Below are 20426 nucleotides of genomic sequence, written 5' to 3'. Positions count from 1 at the left end.
CTGTGAGCCACCCAGTTCAGCTCAGCCCTGCCCACATCCCGGAGGCCTGGGTCACATGCCATCCTGTGCTACGGGGCCACCACACTGACCTTTCTCTTGTCTGTGTCTCGTATCAGATCTGGAGCTCCTTCAAGCCAAGGCCTGTGTCTTGCTCACCATCATCCCCAGTGCTGGGCCAAGTACACTTACGGATCTTTGAGATGAAGCTTTTGGTCCTATTCAACATTTACTATATTCTGTGGAATAAGAAAACTGAAAAGTGCCTCAGGACCTGTGCCATGGTGTTTTCTTTACAGAAATATATTAAAATACGGTAACAGTAGCTCACTTTAGTCAAGCATGGGCCAAAAGGTAGACATAAATGAGCTTGCACAGGGCAGAAGGCGCACCCGGTTCCAGCGCCGTTGCCCAAGGAAACCGAGCCCTCCCCGCCCCCCTTCCAGGCAGCCTGGAGATGGACTGAATTATATTCCTATTTCCGAAAGTCAACAAAAGATCACTCCTCTAACTCAAATGAATAATTGGCTTTTTCCAAAAAGCTCCATGTCGCAAACAGGAAAGGGAACTTGAACTAGTTACAGTCCTCGACCAGTTCCAAGCCAGTTTCTGAAGATACAGGGACACCTGCGGCAGCAGCTGCCGGGGGGCGCGTCTGAAATGCCTGAGCAGCGGACAGTCGGCCTCCCGGACCCGGCCCGGCAGTCTGGAGGTCTGAGGCGGGCTCTGCGGCGGCCTGGGGCATCACATCCGCAGCTCTGGCACAACACGCTGACCGTGCGCTCCTGTTCAGGCTCTTCCTGCCACAGGGGCTGTTGTTCAGGTACAAACAACTTCCCTGCCTAATTTCAGGCCCTGAGACTTGCTCAGTCACCCCGGACATCACTGAGTACCTGTGATGTCCAAGGCCCTGTGCTGGCACTAGAGGTAAAGCAAAGCGCAGGACAGGCAGGTCCCCACTCTGGTGGCGCTCAGAGTTGACCGGGGGATGTGAGGGACGCTGGTGTGGCAGGAGGCTGAACAGCGGACAAGGGATGGGTGCAAGGAGACAGAACAGGCTGGGTGGGAGGCCGAGGCCAGTGCATGGGCGGGAAGAGGCAGAGCAGGGGTGAGGGGAGTGGGACACAGACCCAGGCTGAGGCAGAGGCTCCAAAGGGAAGCCGAAGCCACAACTCGGAAGACAGTCGTGAGGGCGGTATTTAAAGCCGTGGCGGGTCAGACTAAGATCTCCTGGGGCCTGAGTGTTGACCATAAAAGGCAGTGCACTAGGTCACCCTAACATTTAGAATTTGAGCAGAGAAGCAAGCCAGGGAAAGGCAGAAGGCAGTGCTGTCCGCGATGCTAAGGGTTTGGGCTTCCTATAGGGTTTGGGCTTCCTATACGATACAGATGCCCCCAGGGCTGGATGCGGCAACACTGGAGGCTCCCTGGGATGATGGGAGTGGTGGAAGCAAAGGCAGACTCCTCTGGAAGTTGGTTGAGAAGGGAGGAGGAGGTACATGAGGTGGTGGTTTACAGGAGAGCCTGGGGCGGCAACCCTGCTCTGGTATTGCTGCTGGGGGGTGGGGGCGTGCACCAGGCAGTGCACATGGGGGCAAGCTGGACAGGATGAAGCGGTGGGGCATGAAGCCTCAGCCTGAACCTCTGCTTTCTCTCTGCTCTAGGAGATGGGTACTCGCTGCGGGGGACAGGGCCGGGAAAGGACACGTGAAAACACATGATGGTGGAAGATAAACGCAGTAGAGAAGACGGAAGGATAGGTGGGGAGTGCTGGTTCCCTCCCATGTGACTTCTCGGGTCCTACATTCAGAGTGGGACTGAGGAGTCCAGCTCCGATCCCCCCGGTGAGACCAAGTACTGTGCGCACAGGGAATACAGCAGTGACGTCCAGTCCGTGCTCCAGGAAACGCCGCTCTCCGCAAGGCCAGGCTGGCTTGTGCACGCTCCCTCACGCTCCAAACACACGCACAGTTGGTTCTCATGATTCATGGTAGTTATGATGTTCCAGAAAGTCACTGCAAATGCTGGGTGCGGATTAGTGAATACTGAACCACTGCTGCCTGGGGAAACGGGGGTGTTTTTGTGACACACACACCCCCGTCACATCAACCAATCGTCACATAACTGTGTTTTATGTGTGTTTTTGTTTATAAACACTTTCATTGGGGGTGCCTGGCTGAATCCGGCGGGGAAGCATATGACTTTTTTTTTAAGTTATTTTATTTTATGGGGGGAGGGGCAGAGAGAAAATCTCAAGGAGGCTCTGTGCCAGGGGCTCGGTCCCACGACCCTGAGATCTGACCTCACCCGAAATCCAGAGTTGGAAGCTTAACCGACGGACTGAGTCACCCAGGTGCCCTGAGCATGCAACTCTTGATCCAGGGCTTGTGAGTGCAACCCCTACGTTGGGTGTAGAGATTATTTTAAAAAAATCTTAAGAAATAAAAATTGTAAGGGGGCACCTGGGTGGCTCAGTGGGTTAAGCCGCTGCCTTCGGCTCAGGTCATGATCTCAGGGTCCTGGGATCGAGTCCCACATCGGGCTCTCTGCTCAGCAGAGAGCCTGCTTCCCTCTCTCTCTCTGCCTACCTCTCCATCTACTTGTGATCTCTCTCTGTCAAATAAATTAAAAAAAATCTTAAAAAAAAAAAAAGAAATAAAAATTTTAAAAATGAAAACACTTGCATGAACATGTATTGATTCGCTAATGACGAACTCACAGCCAACGGCACCGTAACTCATGCTTGAACAGAGCTCATCTAAGGCACATCGGCCTTCTTGTTTAGGACACTAGACAGTACTTCGAGGACTGTGCTTTGGGGCCATTTTAAAAGGTAAAATCATCCAGGAAAAGCAAAAAATGCAAAAAAACTGCCATTAAATAGACACGTGTGAGCCAAACAGGAAGGCAGAGCACTGCCTTGTTTGAACTCAGCTGCAAACCCTGCGTGGGGCCACTTGAATTCGTCACCACTCTGCACGTCTGCCTGTGACTGCAAAAGCACGAGTCCTCATCCTGGCATCACAAGTAAGCGTTAGTGAATGGGTGAATTCACAAACACAGACCTTGTGAATAAGGTGCAACTAGATTTAAAACTAGCATATACGTTATTACACGCGCACACGCACCGGGAGCTGACGAAGGAGCGGCCTTCAGCCTACAGCTCTGGCACCAAGAGAGCTGCACCGGCCTCCCTCCCCAGCAGGTCCGGGCCCCACATGGTTCTCCCCAGAGCAGCACAGCACTATGGTGCAGGGGCTGGACGGTGGCATTCTGCTGGGGTTCAAAGGCCAGCTCTGCCACTTACTTGCTGGGTGATCCGTTCAAGCTTCCAGATCTCTCTGTATTTATAAATCTCGTCTGGTAAACCTGTAAGGGACATCTAGCTGAAGGACGCAGTATTCTAATGCAAGTAACTCTGGCTGGCATAGGGCTGTCCTGTGAAGTGCTCAATGGAAACGCAGGGCGCGAGGAAGTAAATGAAGCGAATCAGAATTCTTATACGCAAGGCTTCCTGAGACAGCCAAGTTAGGCACACCTTTGTGGATCGAGTCCCCGGTGCCCACCACCTCCCCAAGCCGATCAGCGAGGGCATTACTGAACGATTCTCTCCTCATCAAGGCTTTTCTCGGTGGGGGGGGGGGGGGGGGGGGGGGGTTGGGAGTCTCTCCGTATCTCCTACTCCCTTCTCCATGATGACACCTGTTGTTTTTTCTCAAACGATACCCTGAAGGCCGTCATTTACCTGGTACTGACATCCCCTTAAAAACTGCCAGAAATTACCACACATTTCCTACCTAAACATCCTCTTCCAAAACCCAGGAAAGGTGCAGAACATAACCCTCCAGCCGACGTCCTGCTGTTTGCTCTGGCATTCGCCCCCCACCCCCCACATTAATAAGCTCTGGGCCAGACGCACCAGAGGCGGCGTCAGAACTGGATACCCAGGGGGGCACGTGGGTGGCTCAGAGGGTGAAGAGTCTATGACTCGGGTCACAATCTCGGGCCCTGGGATCAGGCCCCACATTGGCACCTGTGCTCAGCAGGGAGTCTGCTTGTCCCCTCCCTCTGCCATCCGTGTTCTCTAATAAAATCTTCCAAAAAAAGCCCTGGAATACCTAGGTCTTCAGGCTCCAAGCTCTAGCACCGTGGACAGCCTCCAGGGTGAGAGAACACCCACGAGATGCAGGCTGGAGATTCAAAGCAAGAGTTGTGACACACATCTTGCGCGGAGATAAGGAAACCAACAGTACCAAGATAGAAGAACAAAAAATAAACACAAAACTAACCAGCCGGTCCCTGGCGGCGAGAGAAACACAGGTTCCAGAACGTACAGCCACGGGGCATGCTAATTTATTAGTGCTGATTTTCCATTTCAGCTCCCTGGGAAAGAAAAATTCCTGTGGCTTGAATTGCTTAAAGGACAGAAGTGCTCACAGATGTCGCCTGGCTGAGGGTGGGGCCAGGAAAATCCATACTGCAAAAATGAAAAAACAAGTGAAATGCTTTTTGGTTTCCCTTCGCTCAAAACCACTATTTCCTTACTTCTCTCACACTCAATAAAAGGCACAAAATGTACTTAGAAACTTGGAACACGAGATAAATAACCCCCAAAGTGAGCAAAGGCTCTAAACCGAATCATCTCTGTCCCTCCTGCTGGCCTGAGGCTGCCCCTGCTCACCTCACACTTTGTTCAACTCCCCTTACCACAGGCCGAAAATGCAGCTTTCGGCCCATTCACTCCCTCCCTTCGGGTTGGGCTGGGACTCCCCATTCTCTGCTCTGCCCCAGGCCAGCTTGGATGCTCTACCTGCTTGTTTTTCTAGTCTTTAACTGGGTTTCTCAAAGGCTCTCTTCCCACACCAAGTTGCCCTTCTACGGCTCGGCCCCTGGCTGAGCCCCCACATTTCCCTTTGCCCGACTCTGGGGCTCCCCAGTTCACGCCTGGGGACTGGGGAGTGCTGGGCAGCAGCACGTGTCATGGGGTACAGTCTGCCCCTCAGCTGGAGGAAGTGGGGGTCCTGCACTGTGCAGCGCGGGCTGCCGCAGAGCCAGAGCCATTTCCTTCACCAAGCCCGGGAACAGGCCGCCCTGTCACATCGCTTCCCAGCCGTCCCTGCGGCTTTGGAACAACATTAGACAGGTCTGAACAAAACCTGATGTTTCTGTTCTTTACTAAATAAACGTTTCTGTCACAGAAACGAGTCCAAACTCATCACTGTCCCAACAGGAGAAGAGGCACCAGGGGCAGAAGGTGATACGTGTTCCCCATCAGCCGGAACGTGAATGAACTCTGCTCGGCGGTGCCCCAAGGGTCCAGGACACGGGCCTCTCTGTCCCACAGGCACGGAGGCCTGCCAACAGGCGGGGCTGTCCACAGTCAGCATGGCTCCCCGCTTGCTTCTCTCCAGCAAGGCGCTAGGAGGAGAGCTGAGCTGAAACTGAGCCTCCTTTCGCCTTGGGTTGTGTGGAGGCTTTTCGGAGGCTCGGCCGCAGAGCGGGCCAGGCTCCAGACAGCCACTACGGCAAACACGGTCATCGCCCCGTGATGTAGCTGGGCTGCTCCTCCTCCTCCTCCTCTGTTCCAGATGCTTCCTCAGAGCTACTGGATGGCTGCTCCTGAGACTGACTGGATCCTGTAATCACACGACATCGGATTAGAGACCAACAGACCCAGAGAACCAAGGGATGCTTTAAAATGGAGGAACACGAAGGAGAAATTATGAACTACAGTTTGCCCTTGAACAGTGCAGAGGTCAGGGGCACCCATCCCCCATGCAGCCAAAAATCCACACATAATTTTTTTTTTTTTTTTTTTAAAGCATGCTCTATGCCCAGCATGGCTTGACTCATGATCCTGAGATCAAGACCTGAGCTGAGATCAAGTCAGATGCTTAACCGGCTGAGTACCTTGGTGCCCCGTCATGTATAACTCCTGTCGCCCCCCCCAAACGGAACTACAAACCGTCTGTTGACCAGAAGCCTTACCCGTGACATAAACAGACCACTAGCACATTCTGTATGTGACATGTACTGCGTACTGCATTCCTACAGTAAAGCAGACTTTAAGAAAAGTAAGCCAGATATAAGAAAATGTTAAGAAAATCAGGAAAATACATTTACAGTGCTGTACTGTAAAAAAAAAAAATCCACATATATGCGGACCCACACAGTTCACACCCGTGTTGTTCAAGGGTCAGCTGTAGTTGTTCCCACACAGCGTGAGGAGCCAGAGGAGGGGCTCACGTCATCAGTCTCACATGCCACGTCTCCGATGTAAGGGTGGGTCCCAGAACCGGTCTGCCGCCGCTGGCAGCTGGAGCCCATCTTTGTGAGGAAGGTCCGGAAGCATCCGTAAAGAGAGCCCAACACCCCATCAACTGGGCCTCACTGCTTTTTATTTTACTTTTTAAAAGATATTTATTTATTTATTTATTCGACAGAGAGAGAGAGAAAGAGGGGAAACATAAGCAGGGGGAGTGGGAGAGGGAGAAGCAGGCCTCCCTGCTTGGGCATGGAGCCCGATGCGGGGCTGGATCCCAGGACTCTGGGATCAGAACCTGAGCTGAAGGCAGACACTTAATGACTCAGCCATCCAGGCACCCCTTATTTTTTTCTAAAGATTTTATTTAGTGGGGCGCCTGGGTGGCTCAGTGGGTTAAAGCCTCTGCCTTCGGCTCAGGTCATGATCTCAGGGTCCCGGAATGGAGCCCCACGTCAGGCTCTCTGCTCAGCGGGGAGCCTGCTTCCTCCTCTCTCTCTCTGCCTACTTGTGATCTGTCAAATAAATAAATAAAAATCTTAAAAAAAAAGAAAAGATTTTATTTATTGGGGTGCCTGGGTGGCTCAATGGGGTAAAGCCTCTGCCTTTGGCTCAGGTCATGATCCCGGGGTACTGAGATCGAGCCCCGCATCAGGCTCTCTGCTCGGCAGTGATCCTGCTTCCTTCCCCCCACAGCCTGCCTCTCTGCCTACTTGTGATCTCTGTCAAATAAATAAATAAATAAATAAATAATTTATTTATTTGACACAGAGAGAAAGATCACAAGTAGGCAGAAAAGCAGGCGGGGGCGGGGGGAAGCAGGCTCCCCGACGTGGGGCTCAATGTGGGGCTTGATCCCAGGACCCTGGATCATGACCTGAGCCTAAGGCAGAGGTTTTAACCCACTGAGCCACCCAGGCAGCCCCCTCACTGCTCTTTAGAGGTCGCTCCCCCCTCCGACCCATGTGTGTCACTGTCACCATGGCAGGGCCATGTCCCCAGCCACCACTTTAACACTTAACATTAGGCGAACAACGCTCCCGCCCAAGTCGCAAGCTCTCACGACGGGACTTAAAAACTATGTAGCAGAGGGATCTGCCCACAACAAATATGCCAGCTTCCCGGCTCTTCCCACAGACCCAGAAACCTCCTCTGTCGACACTCCACGTGCATCTCTGAATTCCAATGTTTCCCCGGCATGACTGTTGGTGCCCACGGCGCAGCTGAGCTGGCCAGAAACCAAGCAGCGAGACAACTTGTTCCCGGCTCCTCCTCCCCCTCCTCCTCCCCTCTCCTTGGGAGCGGGGGCAGTGGGCGAGAGCTGGAACAGGAGAGCCAGAGCCCACAGAGGCAGTCCTGTCCTCCAGCCCCCTGCGGGCACCGCGGGCTCCCCAGGCCCACCAACAGGCCTCCTCCCTGCAGATAAGCAGGAACTCGCTCGAGGACCCCCTAGAGCCCCCAGGGACCCAGAGTTGTGCTACTGCTGTCATCAAAGGGCTGGCCAGACAGCTACAGGGCGGAAGGCCCGGGGTGCCCCGGGCACAGCGCGGTCTACAGTTCACCCTCAGGCCCCAGGCTGGGCCATGGGAGAGCACTCCTGGCAGAGGCTGGAACCATCTCTCAGACTCGGTTTCACTGCTTTAGGATATTCCTCCTTCTCCGCAACCTCATGCCGAAAGGAATGAGAAGTTTCAAAAGTACAGTGAGCACGTTTTATTCTCTAAGGTTTATTTCTTTATTTGAGGGGCGGGTAGAGAGAGAATCTCAAGCAGACTCTGCACTGAGTGGGGAGCCCAAAGTGGGGCTCAACCCCACAGCCCTGAGATCATGACCAGAACCAAAACCAAGAGTCCGACATTCAACCAACTGATCCAGCCAGGCATCCCAAGCATGTTTTAATAACTAATATTTGTAAAAAAAAAAACTCTTATGTGGGGGCACCTGAGTGGCTCAGATGGTTAAGCACCTGTCTTCAGCTCAGACCATGATCCAAGTCCTGGGATCGAGCCCCGCATCAGGCTCCCACCTCAGCAGGGCGTCTGCTTCTCCCTCTCCTTCTGCCTCTCCCCCTGCTTGTGCTCTCTCTCAAATGAATAAATAAAATCTTAAAACGTAATGAAACAAAACCCTAAAAAACCTCTTAGGTGCTAGGCACATGCTAAGTCTTTCCATACACCACCCTGTTTCATTCTAACGGGCATCTATGAGATGGGGCCGCCTGGCCGGCTCAGTCCGTGGAGTGCGCGACTCAATCTCAGGTTGGTGAGTTCGAGCCCCACGCTGGGCGTGGAGATTACTTAAAAAGAGAAGTCTAAGAGACAAGCACCACTACTCCGGATCCACTTCACAGATGAGGAATGGAGCTCGCAGAGGTTATGGAACTGGTTACTCAAGGTCTCAAACCACTAGGAAGCAGGACTCGGACCTGGATGGTCTGGGCCTCCACCCAACGGTGCCTGCAGAAGTGCACGAGGAAACAGAGGCAAAAGGGAAACCCGGCGGAGATGGGGGTGAGGCGGACACACTGAATGGATGAGCAAAGTGGGGTCCGTGCACACAGCAGAGGATCACTCAGCGTTAAAAAGAAGGGCGTTCTGACTCCTGCCACAACATGGATGAACCTTGAGGACATTCTGTGCAGTGAAACAAGGCCCCACAGAGTCAGGTGCCTATGATTCCAGTGCACAGACACAGAGAGTAACCTGGTGGTTGCTAGGCTGGCGGGGCGGGGGCGGGGGGAGTTCATGTCTAAGTAGGTACAGTTTCCATTTCACAGGATGAAGAGTTCTGGGGAAGGATGGTGGTGCCGGCTGCACAACAGGGCGAACGCACTTAACGCCACTGAGCTGTCACTTAAAAATGGTTAAGATGGAAAATGTTCCGTGTATTTTTACAATACAAAAAGAAAAAAAAAAAAAAAGAGAGAGAACAGGAAAAGAGAAACTGTGCATACCATGGAAAAAAATGGGAGTGAAAAACTAGGGATGCATCAAAAACCTGGCTCTGAGCCCCCAGACGCCAGGCCAGTACCCCCAGCTCCCAGAGCGTGGCAGGCACAGGAAAGAATGCTGTTTCTATGGCACGTGGTACGACTGGTCCACGGCCTCCGGCCTCAGTCTCCACCCCACAGGCCCAGGGGAACACAGTCCTTGACGCTTGTAGCCCATTCCCTGTACACCAGCGGGGGGCTTGCTCTAGAACTTGGGGCTCCAAGGTGGAAACTGTTGATGATTTTGCTTTGTTGCATAACTTACTTATACTCTGCCTCAAGGTTCTCTAAGAACCACCAACCCCTCCTAACAGTAAACACAACCGATCCGTTATGTGTCGGAAACATGTTGTCGGGGCCTGGAAACATCACCTTCAAGGAGAGGCCTAGGAATCTGGTGCACACGCAAGTCCTTTGGTAATTCGACAAAGTTATTTCACTTGCTCCTTCTTTCAACATAATAAACAAAAAATAAAGTGTTTATTACTACTAGGTTTAATATCTAGGACACAAGAGTGAAAAAGAAGCCGCCCCAAATTAAAACAACAGCGGGACAGCACAACACAGCCCAGAATGGCTACAACTGAAGACAGGGGCGCTGCCACGTGCTGGGGAGGACGTGGAGGCCAGCAGCCCCCGTACTGCGCTGGGAGGGCGGGACGGTCCGGCTGCTCTGGAAGCCAGTCTGCCAGTTTCTTACACAGCGAAACGCACTCTTATCACAGGAACCAGCCATCACCCTCCCAGGCACACACTCAGCGGACCTGAGAACACCCGCACGACAGACATGACACAGATGTCTGCAGCAGCTTTCTCCCTAAATCACCTGAAACAGGATGCAACCCCAATGTCCTTCGAAAGGTGACTGGAGAAACCAGCCATGACCTAGCCGTGGGCTGGAAGGCCGTTCCACGATAAAAAGGACAGAGCTACGAGGCCAGGCAAAAGCACGGCTGGATCTTATGTGCATATTTCCAAGTGGAGGAAGCCAGCCGAAAAGGCCGCATGTTCTAGGACTCCAACTACATGGCATTATGGAAAACAGTGAACAGACGGGCGGCCGCCAGGGACTGTGGTGGGAGGAGGCTGGAGGTGGAGCACGGGATTCTTTTTATTTTTATTTTTTTTAAGGCAGTGAGACGATTCCCCAGGACACTGTCATAGTGGATACAGGACGCCATGCATTTGTCAAAACTCACGGAACTTCACAGCACGAAGAATAAACCTAATGTATGCAAATTTGCGAAGTTCTTGAGGATCCCAGGATGGATGCAGAAGGTGACACGTGAATCCAACCCTGTACCCAACAGATGAAACAACTTCTGTGAAGGGGGTGGGAGAAAAGTGCTGCCCTAAGGAATTCTGGCAATAGCGGTGTCTGTATGACCAAAGTCAAAGGAACTGTCCAGAACACTGGACTCTAGCTGAGAAAACGGTTTCGCAGAGGGAAACAGGTTAACAACTCTGAAGGCACCACCCACAGGCCCTGGAACTGGACAACGGGACAAGTAAGCGGTGGAGGGCAGAGGCCAGGCTCCTCACCGGAGTGGCAGGTTACGGGCAAACAAGCTGGAATGAGGCTGGAGGCTCACGCTGGAAGGCTGGAATGATCCATGTGGTCATGGATCGGAGCTGGAGGCATCAGGATAAGCTCAGGTTTATCTGAGTTTATGTTATGTCTAGAAATATCCAGAAATACGTGTAAACACACTGGTTAGTACGTGCGCATGTTTCCTTGTTCTATCAGTTAAACAAACACCACCACCCAGCGGCAAAGAACATGCCTAACCCCCAGATCTTGGTTTCTAAAACCATTCCCCAAAAAAGTGAACCAAACCTCCTTGGAGAAATGGCTGGTCCTAGGTCTGGAGCAGGAAATATGTAAAGGGGCCACAGAAGCCAAAGGAAAGAAGCCCGCATGACCAGAGCCAGAACACGCGAGGCGACAAGAGAAATAAGGGGGGTGCTGCATTCGACCTAAAGTATAAAGTCAGCATCCGCAAGGCCGTACTGAAATACACAAGCAGGGGAGACGAGGAGAATCTGTGCAGAAGAATTTCAAATCATCCATGTGGTTACTACACCTTCACAGAGAGGAGGCGCTGAGACTCCTCAGCTGATATGCAGTGTGGGCGGCAGGCAGTCACTTCTTTCCAGAAAGTACAGTGTGGGAAAGGGGAGAAGCAGAGTGAATTTACAGTAGACAATCCTGGCAGGCGTTGCCTCTCTGCCAGGCGATCAAGGTCAACGCATCCACAGTGCAAGTCATCTCAGCGGTATACAGTCTTGATATAATGGGATTAAGAACCGGACTTTATCTGTGTGGCCTTCCTCCCCAAAATAAAATAACTCCAGGCTAATCAGGAGGAAAATATCAGAAAAAATCCAGTTGAGGGACATTCTACAGGACATCCAATCCTCCAAACTCTCAAAGGCATCAAAAACAAGTCTAAGAAACTGTCAGAGCTAACAGAAGCCTAAGGGTACGTGGTGATTAAAGGTAATGTGATATCCTCGATGGGATTCTGAAGCCAGAAAAAGGCATTAGGTACAAACTAAGGAGATCTGAATAAAGTAGAGACTTTGGCTAATGTATCTATCAATACTGCTCATTAATTGTCATAAAATGGTTAACTTCAGATGTTAATAAAAGGGAAAGCTGGATATGGAAATCCTTGGGATCATACTATCTCTGGACTTCTCCTGTAAATCCAAAACTATTCTAAAATATTTTTATTAAAAACAAACAAACAAACAAAAGACACTGCCCTACACTCATAGAACTGGATTTTACAGTCAAATTGTGTTGGGAAGAATTTCCTCTACCCTTCAAGGTCCTTCTAGCTGGACTAAGAATCAAACTGACGTGAGACTGTAATGGGAGAAAATCAAATCTAGTTTTTTATGTATGGGGAATGTGAACAGACTCAAAATTCCAAAAACAGGCAACAGGAAGGCTTAAGCGACATCCTGAGCACAGGAGAGGGGTAGGAGTCTGAGGATACAAAGAGGCAGAAGACCATTAGCAGGAAGGTAACAGGAGATGTTTGGAAAACAAAGTGTGCCCTCTTGTGTAGATAATTTCTTAGGTAAAGAAGAATCTCTGTTAATAGCTCTCTTCCTGGTACAGCAGGCAGCTGAGGGGGAGGTAAAGAGCTTTTCCTGAATCTGCTGGGTTTTGACTGCTTCTAACTCGTGAAAATTAGTAACGGGAAACCTTACCAAACGGAGTTGAGGGGGGTTGCGCCGTGCCCTCACCATCAGCTGCAGACCCAACAACAAGAGAGGAACTCATCTTTTCTGTGGATGCTGCTCTACTGTCCCGGCTGGAGAAAGAAATGCCTTCCACGGACGCCCCTGCCCCAAAAGCTTAGCCAATGAGAAGCCACCATACTTTGAATTCCAAGTTTACTCTCCTGAACTTTTAGTTTGTAACAGCCTTCCCAACTTACTCCTTTTCTCCTCAAAAGCATTTCCTCAGGGCGCCTGGATGGCTCAGTTGATTAAGCCTCTGCCTTCAGCTCAGGTCACGATCCTGCAGACCTGGGATTGAGCCTCACGCGGGGTTCACTGCTCAGCAGGGAGTCTGCTTCTCCCTCTCCTGCCTGCCCCGTGCCCCTGCTCATGCTTGCTCTTTCTCTCTCACACTCTAATAAATAAATAAATAAATACAATCTTAAAAAAAAAAAAAAAAAAAAAGCACTCCCTCTCCTTTGTTCTCTAGACTTGCCTGCGCTTTGGGAACAGCTTGTTTGTGCCCAACTGCAATTCTTTTATTCCTGAATAACGCCCTTTTTACTGGTCAAGTAACTGGTAATTCTTATGTTTAAGGTTAACAAACTCAAAGACTATGTTCATGCCCACGTGGCCCATCTTGGGGCAGCCTGCCCTTGGCTCCTTCAAGAGAACCACATTAGGTGACTTAGCAGACTGTCTAAACCACGTTAAGTGCACAGCCCTCTGGGAGCAAGGGGGAGGGAAAGGCTAGATGGTTCGGTAACGGAGGGAGGGTAGGAAAGGCTTTAAGGAGAGAGAGAACATGGCAAGAGGAAGGTGCAGGATGACCTGAAGCTCTTCAGGCAGAAGGGGAGCCAAGCAGCAGGGAAAAGGACGGAGCACAGAGCCCGGAGCATGTGAAACAAGGGGGGAGAACAGAGGTGTGGGGCGCCTGGGGGGCTCAGTGGGTTAAAGCCTCTGCCTTCGGCTCGGGTCATGATCTCAGGGTCCTGGGATCGAGCCCCGCATCGGGTTCTCTGCTCAGCAGGGAGCCTGCTTCCCCCTCTCTGTCTGCCTGCCTCTCTGCCTACTTGTGATCTCTGTCAAATGAATAAATAAAATCTTAAAAAAAAAAAAAAAAAGAACAGAGGTGTACACCAGCGGGAGCAGAGAACCGGGAATGCAGGAGCTGCCGACTGGATTCCAAGCAGGGTCACCCTGTGGGTAAGCGCACCGGACGGTGGAGACCCATTACCTGGGTTCCAATTGTGCCCCGTCACTCCCTCCCTCTAACCCTGTTCAGTGCCTACAATGCCCCAACTGTAAAACGAGGTAACACCACTGCCTGCCTGTGTCTCAGGGCAAATGGGAGGATAATATTCGCAAAGCACTTACAGCTGGGATACGTAATAAATATTCAATAAGCGTCAGCTATTGTTATTATATAATTTTTAAAAAAATTTTTTTAAAAAGATTTTATTTGTGTATCTGACAGAGAGATCACAAGTAGGCAGAGAGGCAGGCAGAGAGAGAGGGGGAAGCAGGCTCCCTGCTGAGCAGAGAGCCCTATGCGGGCCTGGATCCCAAGACCCTGAGATCATGACCTGAGCTGAAGGCAGAGGCTTAACACACTGAGCCACCCAGGCGCCCCTATGTAATTTTTTTTTTTAAATAAACTCTACCCCTAACATAGGTCTTGAACTCACGACCCTGAGATAAGAGTCTCATGTTCCATCAACTGCGCCAGCCAGGTGCCCCTATTATTATACAAAATTAATAAAGAAAGTAAAAAATGGAGTCCTTTGCCCCTACCCCCAACAGCAAACCGACTTAATTAGACTTAATTACTTTCAATCTATCCCAGGAATGTGACCTTTTAACAACTGAACGGAAATTTCCTGATCAACACTAGAGAGGTCATATGCATGACTAAAAACCCTGCCACTAACTTCTGGCCCCACCCTCCTTCCAATAAAAACCTTCCCCCTTTTTCGACCTCCGGGGGGCATCTCTCTACTTGCTAGATGGGAAGCTGACTCATGAATTGCGTAATAAAACCAATTAGATCCTTAGATTTACTTGGATGAATTCTGTTTTTTGACAATAAGCAAAAGAACAAAGGACCGTCTAATCTCTGTTTTAACCAGAGCTTTGGGGACTGCACACAGGGGGGAGAAGTGGGGGCCGGGAAGAGAGTGGAGGCTGCCACCCTGGTCCGGCCAGATCTGGATCTGGATCTTTGTGCGGTTTTTACTAATCCCCAGTGAGACCATGACTGCTTTTGAAGTCACATTCCTATCCACATGGAGGAGTAATTTTGAAAAGCCAGTGCTGGCAAGGATACAGCAGAAGTGGAGACTGGTGCACGCTGTTGATGGCAGTAATAATTGGTATGACTCCTCGGCAAAGAAATGTACTTCAAGAGTCGTTAAATCTTTTTATACTCTGTGATCTAGTAATCTCCACTGCTGGAAATTTGTCTTACAGAAATAAACCATAAAGGGGTACATAATATTCACTACAAAGTGTCTTCTAAAGACAAAAATGAATCAATCTAATGTTTAACAAAAGGCAAAGAGGTGTGTCGCAGCGGGACAACGGCTGGATGTCATCAGTCACTCAACAAATTGTGAAGAGCCAGAAATGCTTACAGAATTAAATATGCAAAGCGGACAACTATTCACACACTACGCAAATGACGTACACGTGCAGGGAGAGGGGACTGATGAGGATAATATATGAGCTGTTTCCATTACTGTTACACTATTGTTTACAATATATTTTAAAATCTAGGAATCTGAGATTTTATTCCTATATTTTAGGAATACCAGGTAAATGTCACTGAATGTAACTGAAACTCATTTATTTACTTTTTAAAGTTTACTTGTTCTTGTAATCTCTACAACATGGGGCTTGAACTCATGATCCTGAGATCAATCAAGAGTCACATGCTGGGGCACCTGGGTGGCTCAGAGGGTTAAAGGCGCTGCCTTCGGCTCAGGTCATGATCTCAGGGTCCTGGGATCGAGCCCCACATCGGGCTCTCTGCTCAGCAGGGAGCCTGCTTCCCCCTTCTTTGCCTGCCTCTCTGCCTACTTGTGATCTCTCTCTCTCTCTGTGTCAAATAAATAAATAAAATCTTAAAAAAAAAAAAAGTCACATGCTCTTCTGAGTCATCCAGGTACTCCAAAACGGATATTAACTTAAAAAAGAAAGAAAGAAAGAAAGAAAGGATTAAGAAAAAATCCTTCCTTGTACTATGGAATTATAAGAATATGGAAAATATTTATGAGGCAATGCTATGTGATAAAATCAGAACAACTATAAATACAGTATTTACCTAAAGAGGCTTATGTGACATATATTTAAAAACTGAATTTAAAAAAGTCATTCAAAATGTCAAAATGACTTTAGTAAGGATTACAGATAACCTAAATTTTTTACTTTATTCTTCTATACACTCCAAAAACTTCTAAAATGTTCATATATTATCTTTATTCTCTCCCTCTTTTTTTTGACATCTTATTTATTTATTTGACAAAGATCACAATTAGACAGAGAGGCAGGCAGAGAGAGAGGAGGAAGCAGGCTCCCTGCTGTGCAGAGAGCCCAATATGGGGCTCGATCCCAGGACCCTGAGATCATGACCTGAGCAGAAGGCAGAGGCTTTGGCTGAGCCACCCAGGCACCCCTCCCTCTCCCTCTCTCTCTCCTTTTTTTAAAGATTGCATTTATTTATTTGATAGAGGGAGAGGGAGCACAAGCAGGGGGAGAGGAGGGAGCACACTCCCTGCTGAACAGGGAGCCTGATACGAGGCTTCATCTCAGGCCCTTGGGCTCATGATCTGAACAGCCGCTGAACTGACGAAGCCACCCAGGCACCCCTATTAGCTTTATTCTCAAAAGGCACAAAGCATACGGAGTTTTCCAACATAGCAAATCTAAGAATTTGGGCACTGAAACAACGGTTCAATCTAAAACATACTCAGTGCCTTCTGAACACCAGATATCAGTTGAGAGAGAAGTCCTAATCGGGGCAATTTTGTCGCCTCCCCCCCTTCAGCCCTCCCCCGATGAACACTTGGCAAAGTCTGGAAGACATCTGTGACTGTCAGTAAGCAGGGGGCGGTGGGCACTACTGCCATCTAGTGGGCAGAGTTAGCAGTGACCAGGACTCAGCCCCTCACAACAAAGAATTCTTCGACCCAAAATGCTGACACAGCTGCTCTAGACGTACCTTGTCATGAATCACCGGAGGCCGCCCTAGGTTTTTCTGGTGGGCCGGCCTGTTAGGATTAAGTAACGCTGGTTTGGGGAGTTCAAGGTTTCAAAATAATCCACATTGGTTTAACGCCGTCCCGTGGGGTCATTCGGACTGGTCGTCCCCACCGAAATTACTGGACCAGTGTGGACAACAAACGGGGACAGTTTCCAACAACAGAACAGAACGCCTAGCCTGCTGCCTGCCCCTCACCGCTTTCTAGAAGGGCTTAAAAAGCTGCAGTGATCTTCCGCCCAAGTTCCTCAAGAACCCAGTGGTGCCCTGAAGCCACCTTGTGGCCCAACCCAGTACCACCACACTCAGTTTCTCTTCATGTCAACCAGACAGCAAGAAAACCCATCTTCTCTTTCACAAAGCGAAAACTGAGGAAGGAGACAGAGAAGGCACACACGGCCTTCCCGACCTGCATGCTCTCTCCTGCTTGCTGGCACAAGCCCTACCCGGCCGCGTCACTGTACCGTTTAGTCCGGACAGGCGCTAACTTCACGATGAAGCGTAAGGGCAGGGCCCACGTCCTACAACAGCGATTTTCCAATTTGCTGGATGGCAGCCCACGGCCAACACAGAAACTGAAAGAAAATTTCACAGATCCCTTTATCCAGAGGAGTGACGCACTCGGACGATTTCTAGCCTGCTCTATTCGCATTGGGAAAAACGACAAAACGACAGCTGCCACCTGGGAACCGACTGCAGGACTCGGCGAGCAAAGATCACAACCTCGGTGTGACAAAACACCGTGTTACAAGGTGCGACTCCACCTGGGCACAAACGTCGTCTTTCTGACAGAACCGAAGCTTGAGACGGGGGGGGCAGGGAGAGGCCTGAGGCCGCCATCAACAAGCTGGAAGCTCTGGATGTGAGCTCCCTGGGACCACCAGAGCCCGCTCTGTGAGCTCAGATCCGCTTTGCAGCCTTGGGCAAACTGAAGAAAGGTTCCAGAAAATGGCAGGGTCCATGCACCTAAAGTGTAAAAGAGGTTAGAGGAGGAGGTGGCCCCAGCTCTGTGCCAGTGCCACTGGTCTCCTCTGATCACAGAACTGATGACAAAAAAGTTAAAATGTGACCCCTAAAGACCCAATACAGGTTCATTAAGTACAAATTCAGAGCAAACTAACCTCAGTTTCCTGTTACGGAAGAGTTTTTACACGCACTGCTGAGGGGAACCCCCTCCCCCCCGAAATGTGGTGTGTATCTCAATTACAGCAAGATGTTTGGCAAAGTTGTCAAACTGTAGACTTTTAGATCTAGAAAGTGCTTATCAGTTATAAGCTAAAAAAAAAGAAATCTACTTAAATAAGAGAAGCCAGATGCTTGAGGTCAGGGTGAGCCAGAGGGAGAGCTAAGCCTAGAACTTACATCTACTATACTCACTCCACACCTCAAATTACCTCTGAATTTCTTATGACACGTCTGGGAGTAAGGGAACAAGAGGGAGTCTGGCTGATTCTTAGCTGGAGAATTAACTCCACCCTAAAAGTCTTAGTGAACGGGTCCCTGCCAGCCAACACAGAGCTCTCCCGGGGACGCTGGAGGGCTGAGGCCCTGGCCCAGGCCCAGTCTGGCTCAACATTTTCACTAATGACCAAGGAGTTATGTTTATCAACTCTGCCCATGACATCCCCAGAAAGTCATGGTAACATGCTGAATTTCAGAATCAGAATTCAAAAGGATTTTGGAACCTGAATCAGCACCAGGCTGAAATGCAAAAGAGCTACAGTACCGTGTTTAGATTCTAAATAAAGACAGAAACGGAGGGTTCTAGGTAAGACAGAGCAAGCATATCTGACTCCTTCTCTCCACTGAATATCGCTATAGGATGTGGACAGAATGATGGACTCTCTTTTTTTTTTTTTCTTAAGATTTTATTTACTTATTTGACAGAGATCGCAAGTAGGCAGAGAGGCAGGCAGAGAGAGAGAGAGGGAAGCAGGCTCCCCGCTGAGCAGAGAGTCTGATGCGGGGCTTGATCCCAGGACCCTGAGATCATGACCTGAGCTGAAGGCAGAGGCTTAACCCACTGAGCCACCCAGAGGCCCCGAATGATGGGCTCTTGAGAAGCAAGCAGATTAGGGGAAAAGACCAGTCCAGTATACAAAGTGCCACGGGAACAGCTCTGAATTCCTGAGGACTCTTCTCAGTACCCCCAGCCTGGGGTCGGGGCGATCCGACATGCAGACCCGGAGCCCAGGCACTGCGGGAACTTCACAAGAAACCCTCTGATTCTGGTCTGAGGAGAAAGAAAGGGATCCCCGACGTTGAGAGGAAGGGAAATGCGTGGGTCTCCTTTTCTCCATTCACTCAGACCCTAGCGCTCAGGCAATCCCGCCCGAGTCGCCGTGGCAACAGCACCTGTGGTGGCAATGGGGGCTTGCGGGCACAAACACTTCAGAAGAGGGGAGCCTTTCTTTCTGATCAGAGGAGCTGTGGTCCTAAGATGGCCGGGGAAGCCCTGCTGCTTTTCTTCGCTGTCCTCCCACTGCTCGGCCCTGGAGGCAGGTGCAGCTGAAGGCAGCATGTGCCAGCCTGGGACTAAAGCCCCAGTTTTCCGGCTGGGGGTCTGAGAAAGGGAGTCCCAGGAAACCAGAAAGTACAGCAGAGCTCACGGAGAAAAAGGAGGTTAGAAAAGGCACCGTAAGTCATTTCTGAACTCCCGGGCTCAGCCTAACAGCACAAGCTTAGATGTGGCCAGAATCATACCAAACAGTTCAAGAACCGAACTCAAAAGAACTAAGCCCTGCCTGGCCACTGGGTAGCGCATGCAGGACACACCTGGAGAGCAGGTGGAAACTTGGAAAACCGAACTGACCATGGAACCACAACTACAGGAGGCTAGGGAGAACCTGTGTTCTGGAACCCAGCCAGGCTGACTACCTACTAAAACAAATACCACCAAGACCAAAGCCTCATGATATAATATTCAAAATGCCCAGGGGATGGCCTGGGAGGGTCAAGTCAGTTAAGCGCCTGACTCTTGATTTCAGCTTAGGTCATGATCTCAGGGTTCTGGGATCAGGCCAGAACTGCTCAGTGGGGATTCTGCCTGTCCCCTTCCCTCTGACCCCCAGTCCAGTTTATGCAATGTTGCTCTCTCTCCAATAAATAAAACATTAAAAAATAAAAGTCAAAATTATAGAGCTTTCTGGGGAAAAAAAAAAAAGAGTAACTGAGATAAAAAATTCACTATGTAGGATCAACAGCAGAATAGAAATGGCAGAGGAAAGAGATAGTTTGAAGTCAGATCGACAGGAATCACCCAACAGTTAGAAGAGAAACAAAAGACTGAAAAAAAAACCCTTCCAAATTTGACAAGAGACACATGTCTAGATTCTAGTAGCTCCATGAATCAAACAGGATAAACCCAAGGAAATCCACACATAGATACATCATAATCAAACTGCTGACATCTAAAGACAGAAATCTTTTTTTTTTTTTAAAAGATTTTATTTATTTATTTGACAGACAGAGATCACAAGTAGGCAGAGAGGCAGGCAGAGAGAGAGAGAGAGAAAGTGGGAAGCAGGCTTCCTGCGGAGCAGAAAGCCCGATGCGGGGCTCGATCCCAGGACCCTGAGATCATGACCCGAGCCGAAGGCAGCAGCCCAAACCACTGAGCCACCCAGGCGCCCCTAAAGACAGAAATCTTAAAAGCAGCCAGAGAGGGGTGCCTGGGTGGCTCAGTG

The 20426-nt window shown here is 50.0% G+C and overlaps 1 protein-coding gene across 3 annotated transcripts in view; it reads right to left on the bottom strand.

Moving 5' to 3' along the window:
* Positions 1-4334: 4334 nt before the first annotated feature.
* Positions 4335-20426, bottom strand: part of PRKRIP1 (PRKR interacting protein 1) — a 25165-nt gene continuing 9073 nt past the window's right edge. The window contains exons 6-7 of one of the 3 annotated variants that reach the window (XM_059414635.1): positions 17205-17315; positions 5547-5633 (exon numbers count right to left, since the gene is read on the bottom strand). In XM_059414635.1, coding sequence (XP_059270618.1) covers positions 17230-17315 — 86 coding nt within the window. In that variant the 3' untranslated portion in view covers positions 5547-5633; positions 17205-17229. Of the gene's footprint in view, positions 5634-17204; positions 17316-18651; positions 18974-20426 lie in introns of those variants that run through there. The other 2 variants (XM_059414634.1, XM_059414633.1) reach the window with 2 other exon arrangements.

Source organism: Mustela nigripes, chromosome 11, assembly GCF_022355385.1.
Source record: "Mustela nigripes isolate SB6536 chromosome 11, MUSNIG.SB6536, whole genome shotgun sequence".
Classification (NCBI taxonomy): Eukaryota; Metazoa; Chordata; class Mammalia; order Carnivora; family Mustelidae; genus Mustela; species Mustela nigripes.
This window is presented reverse-complemented; position numbering and strand designations above follow the sequence as displayed.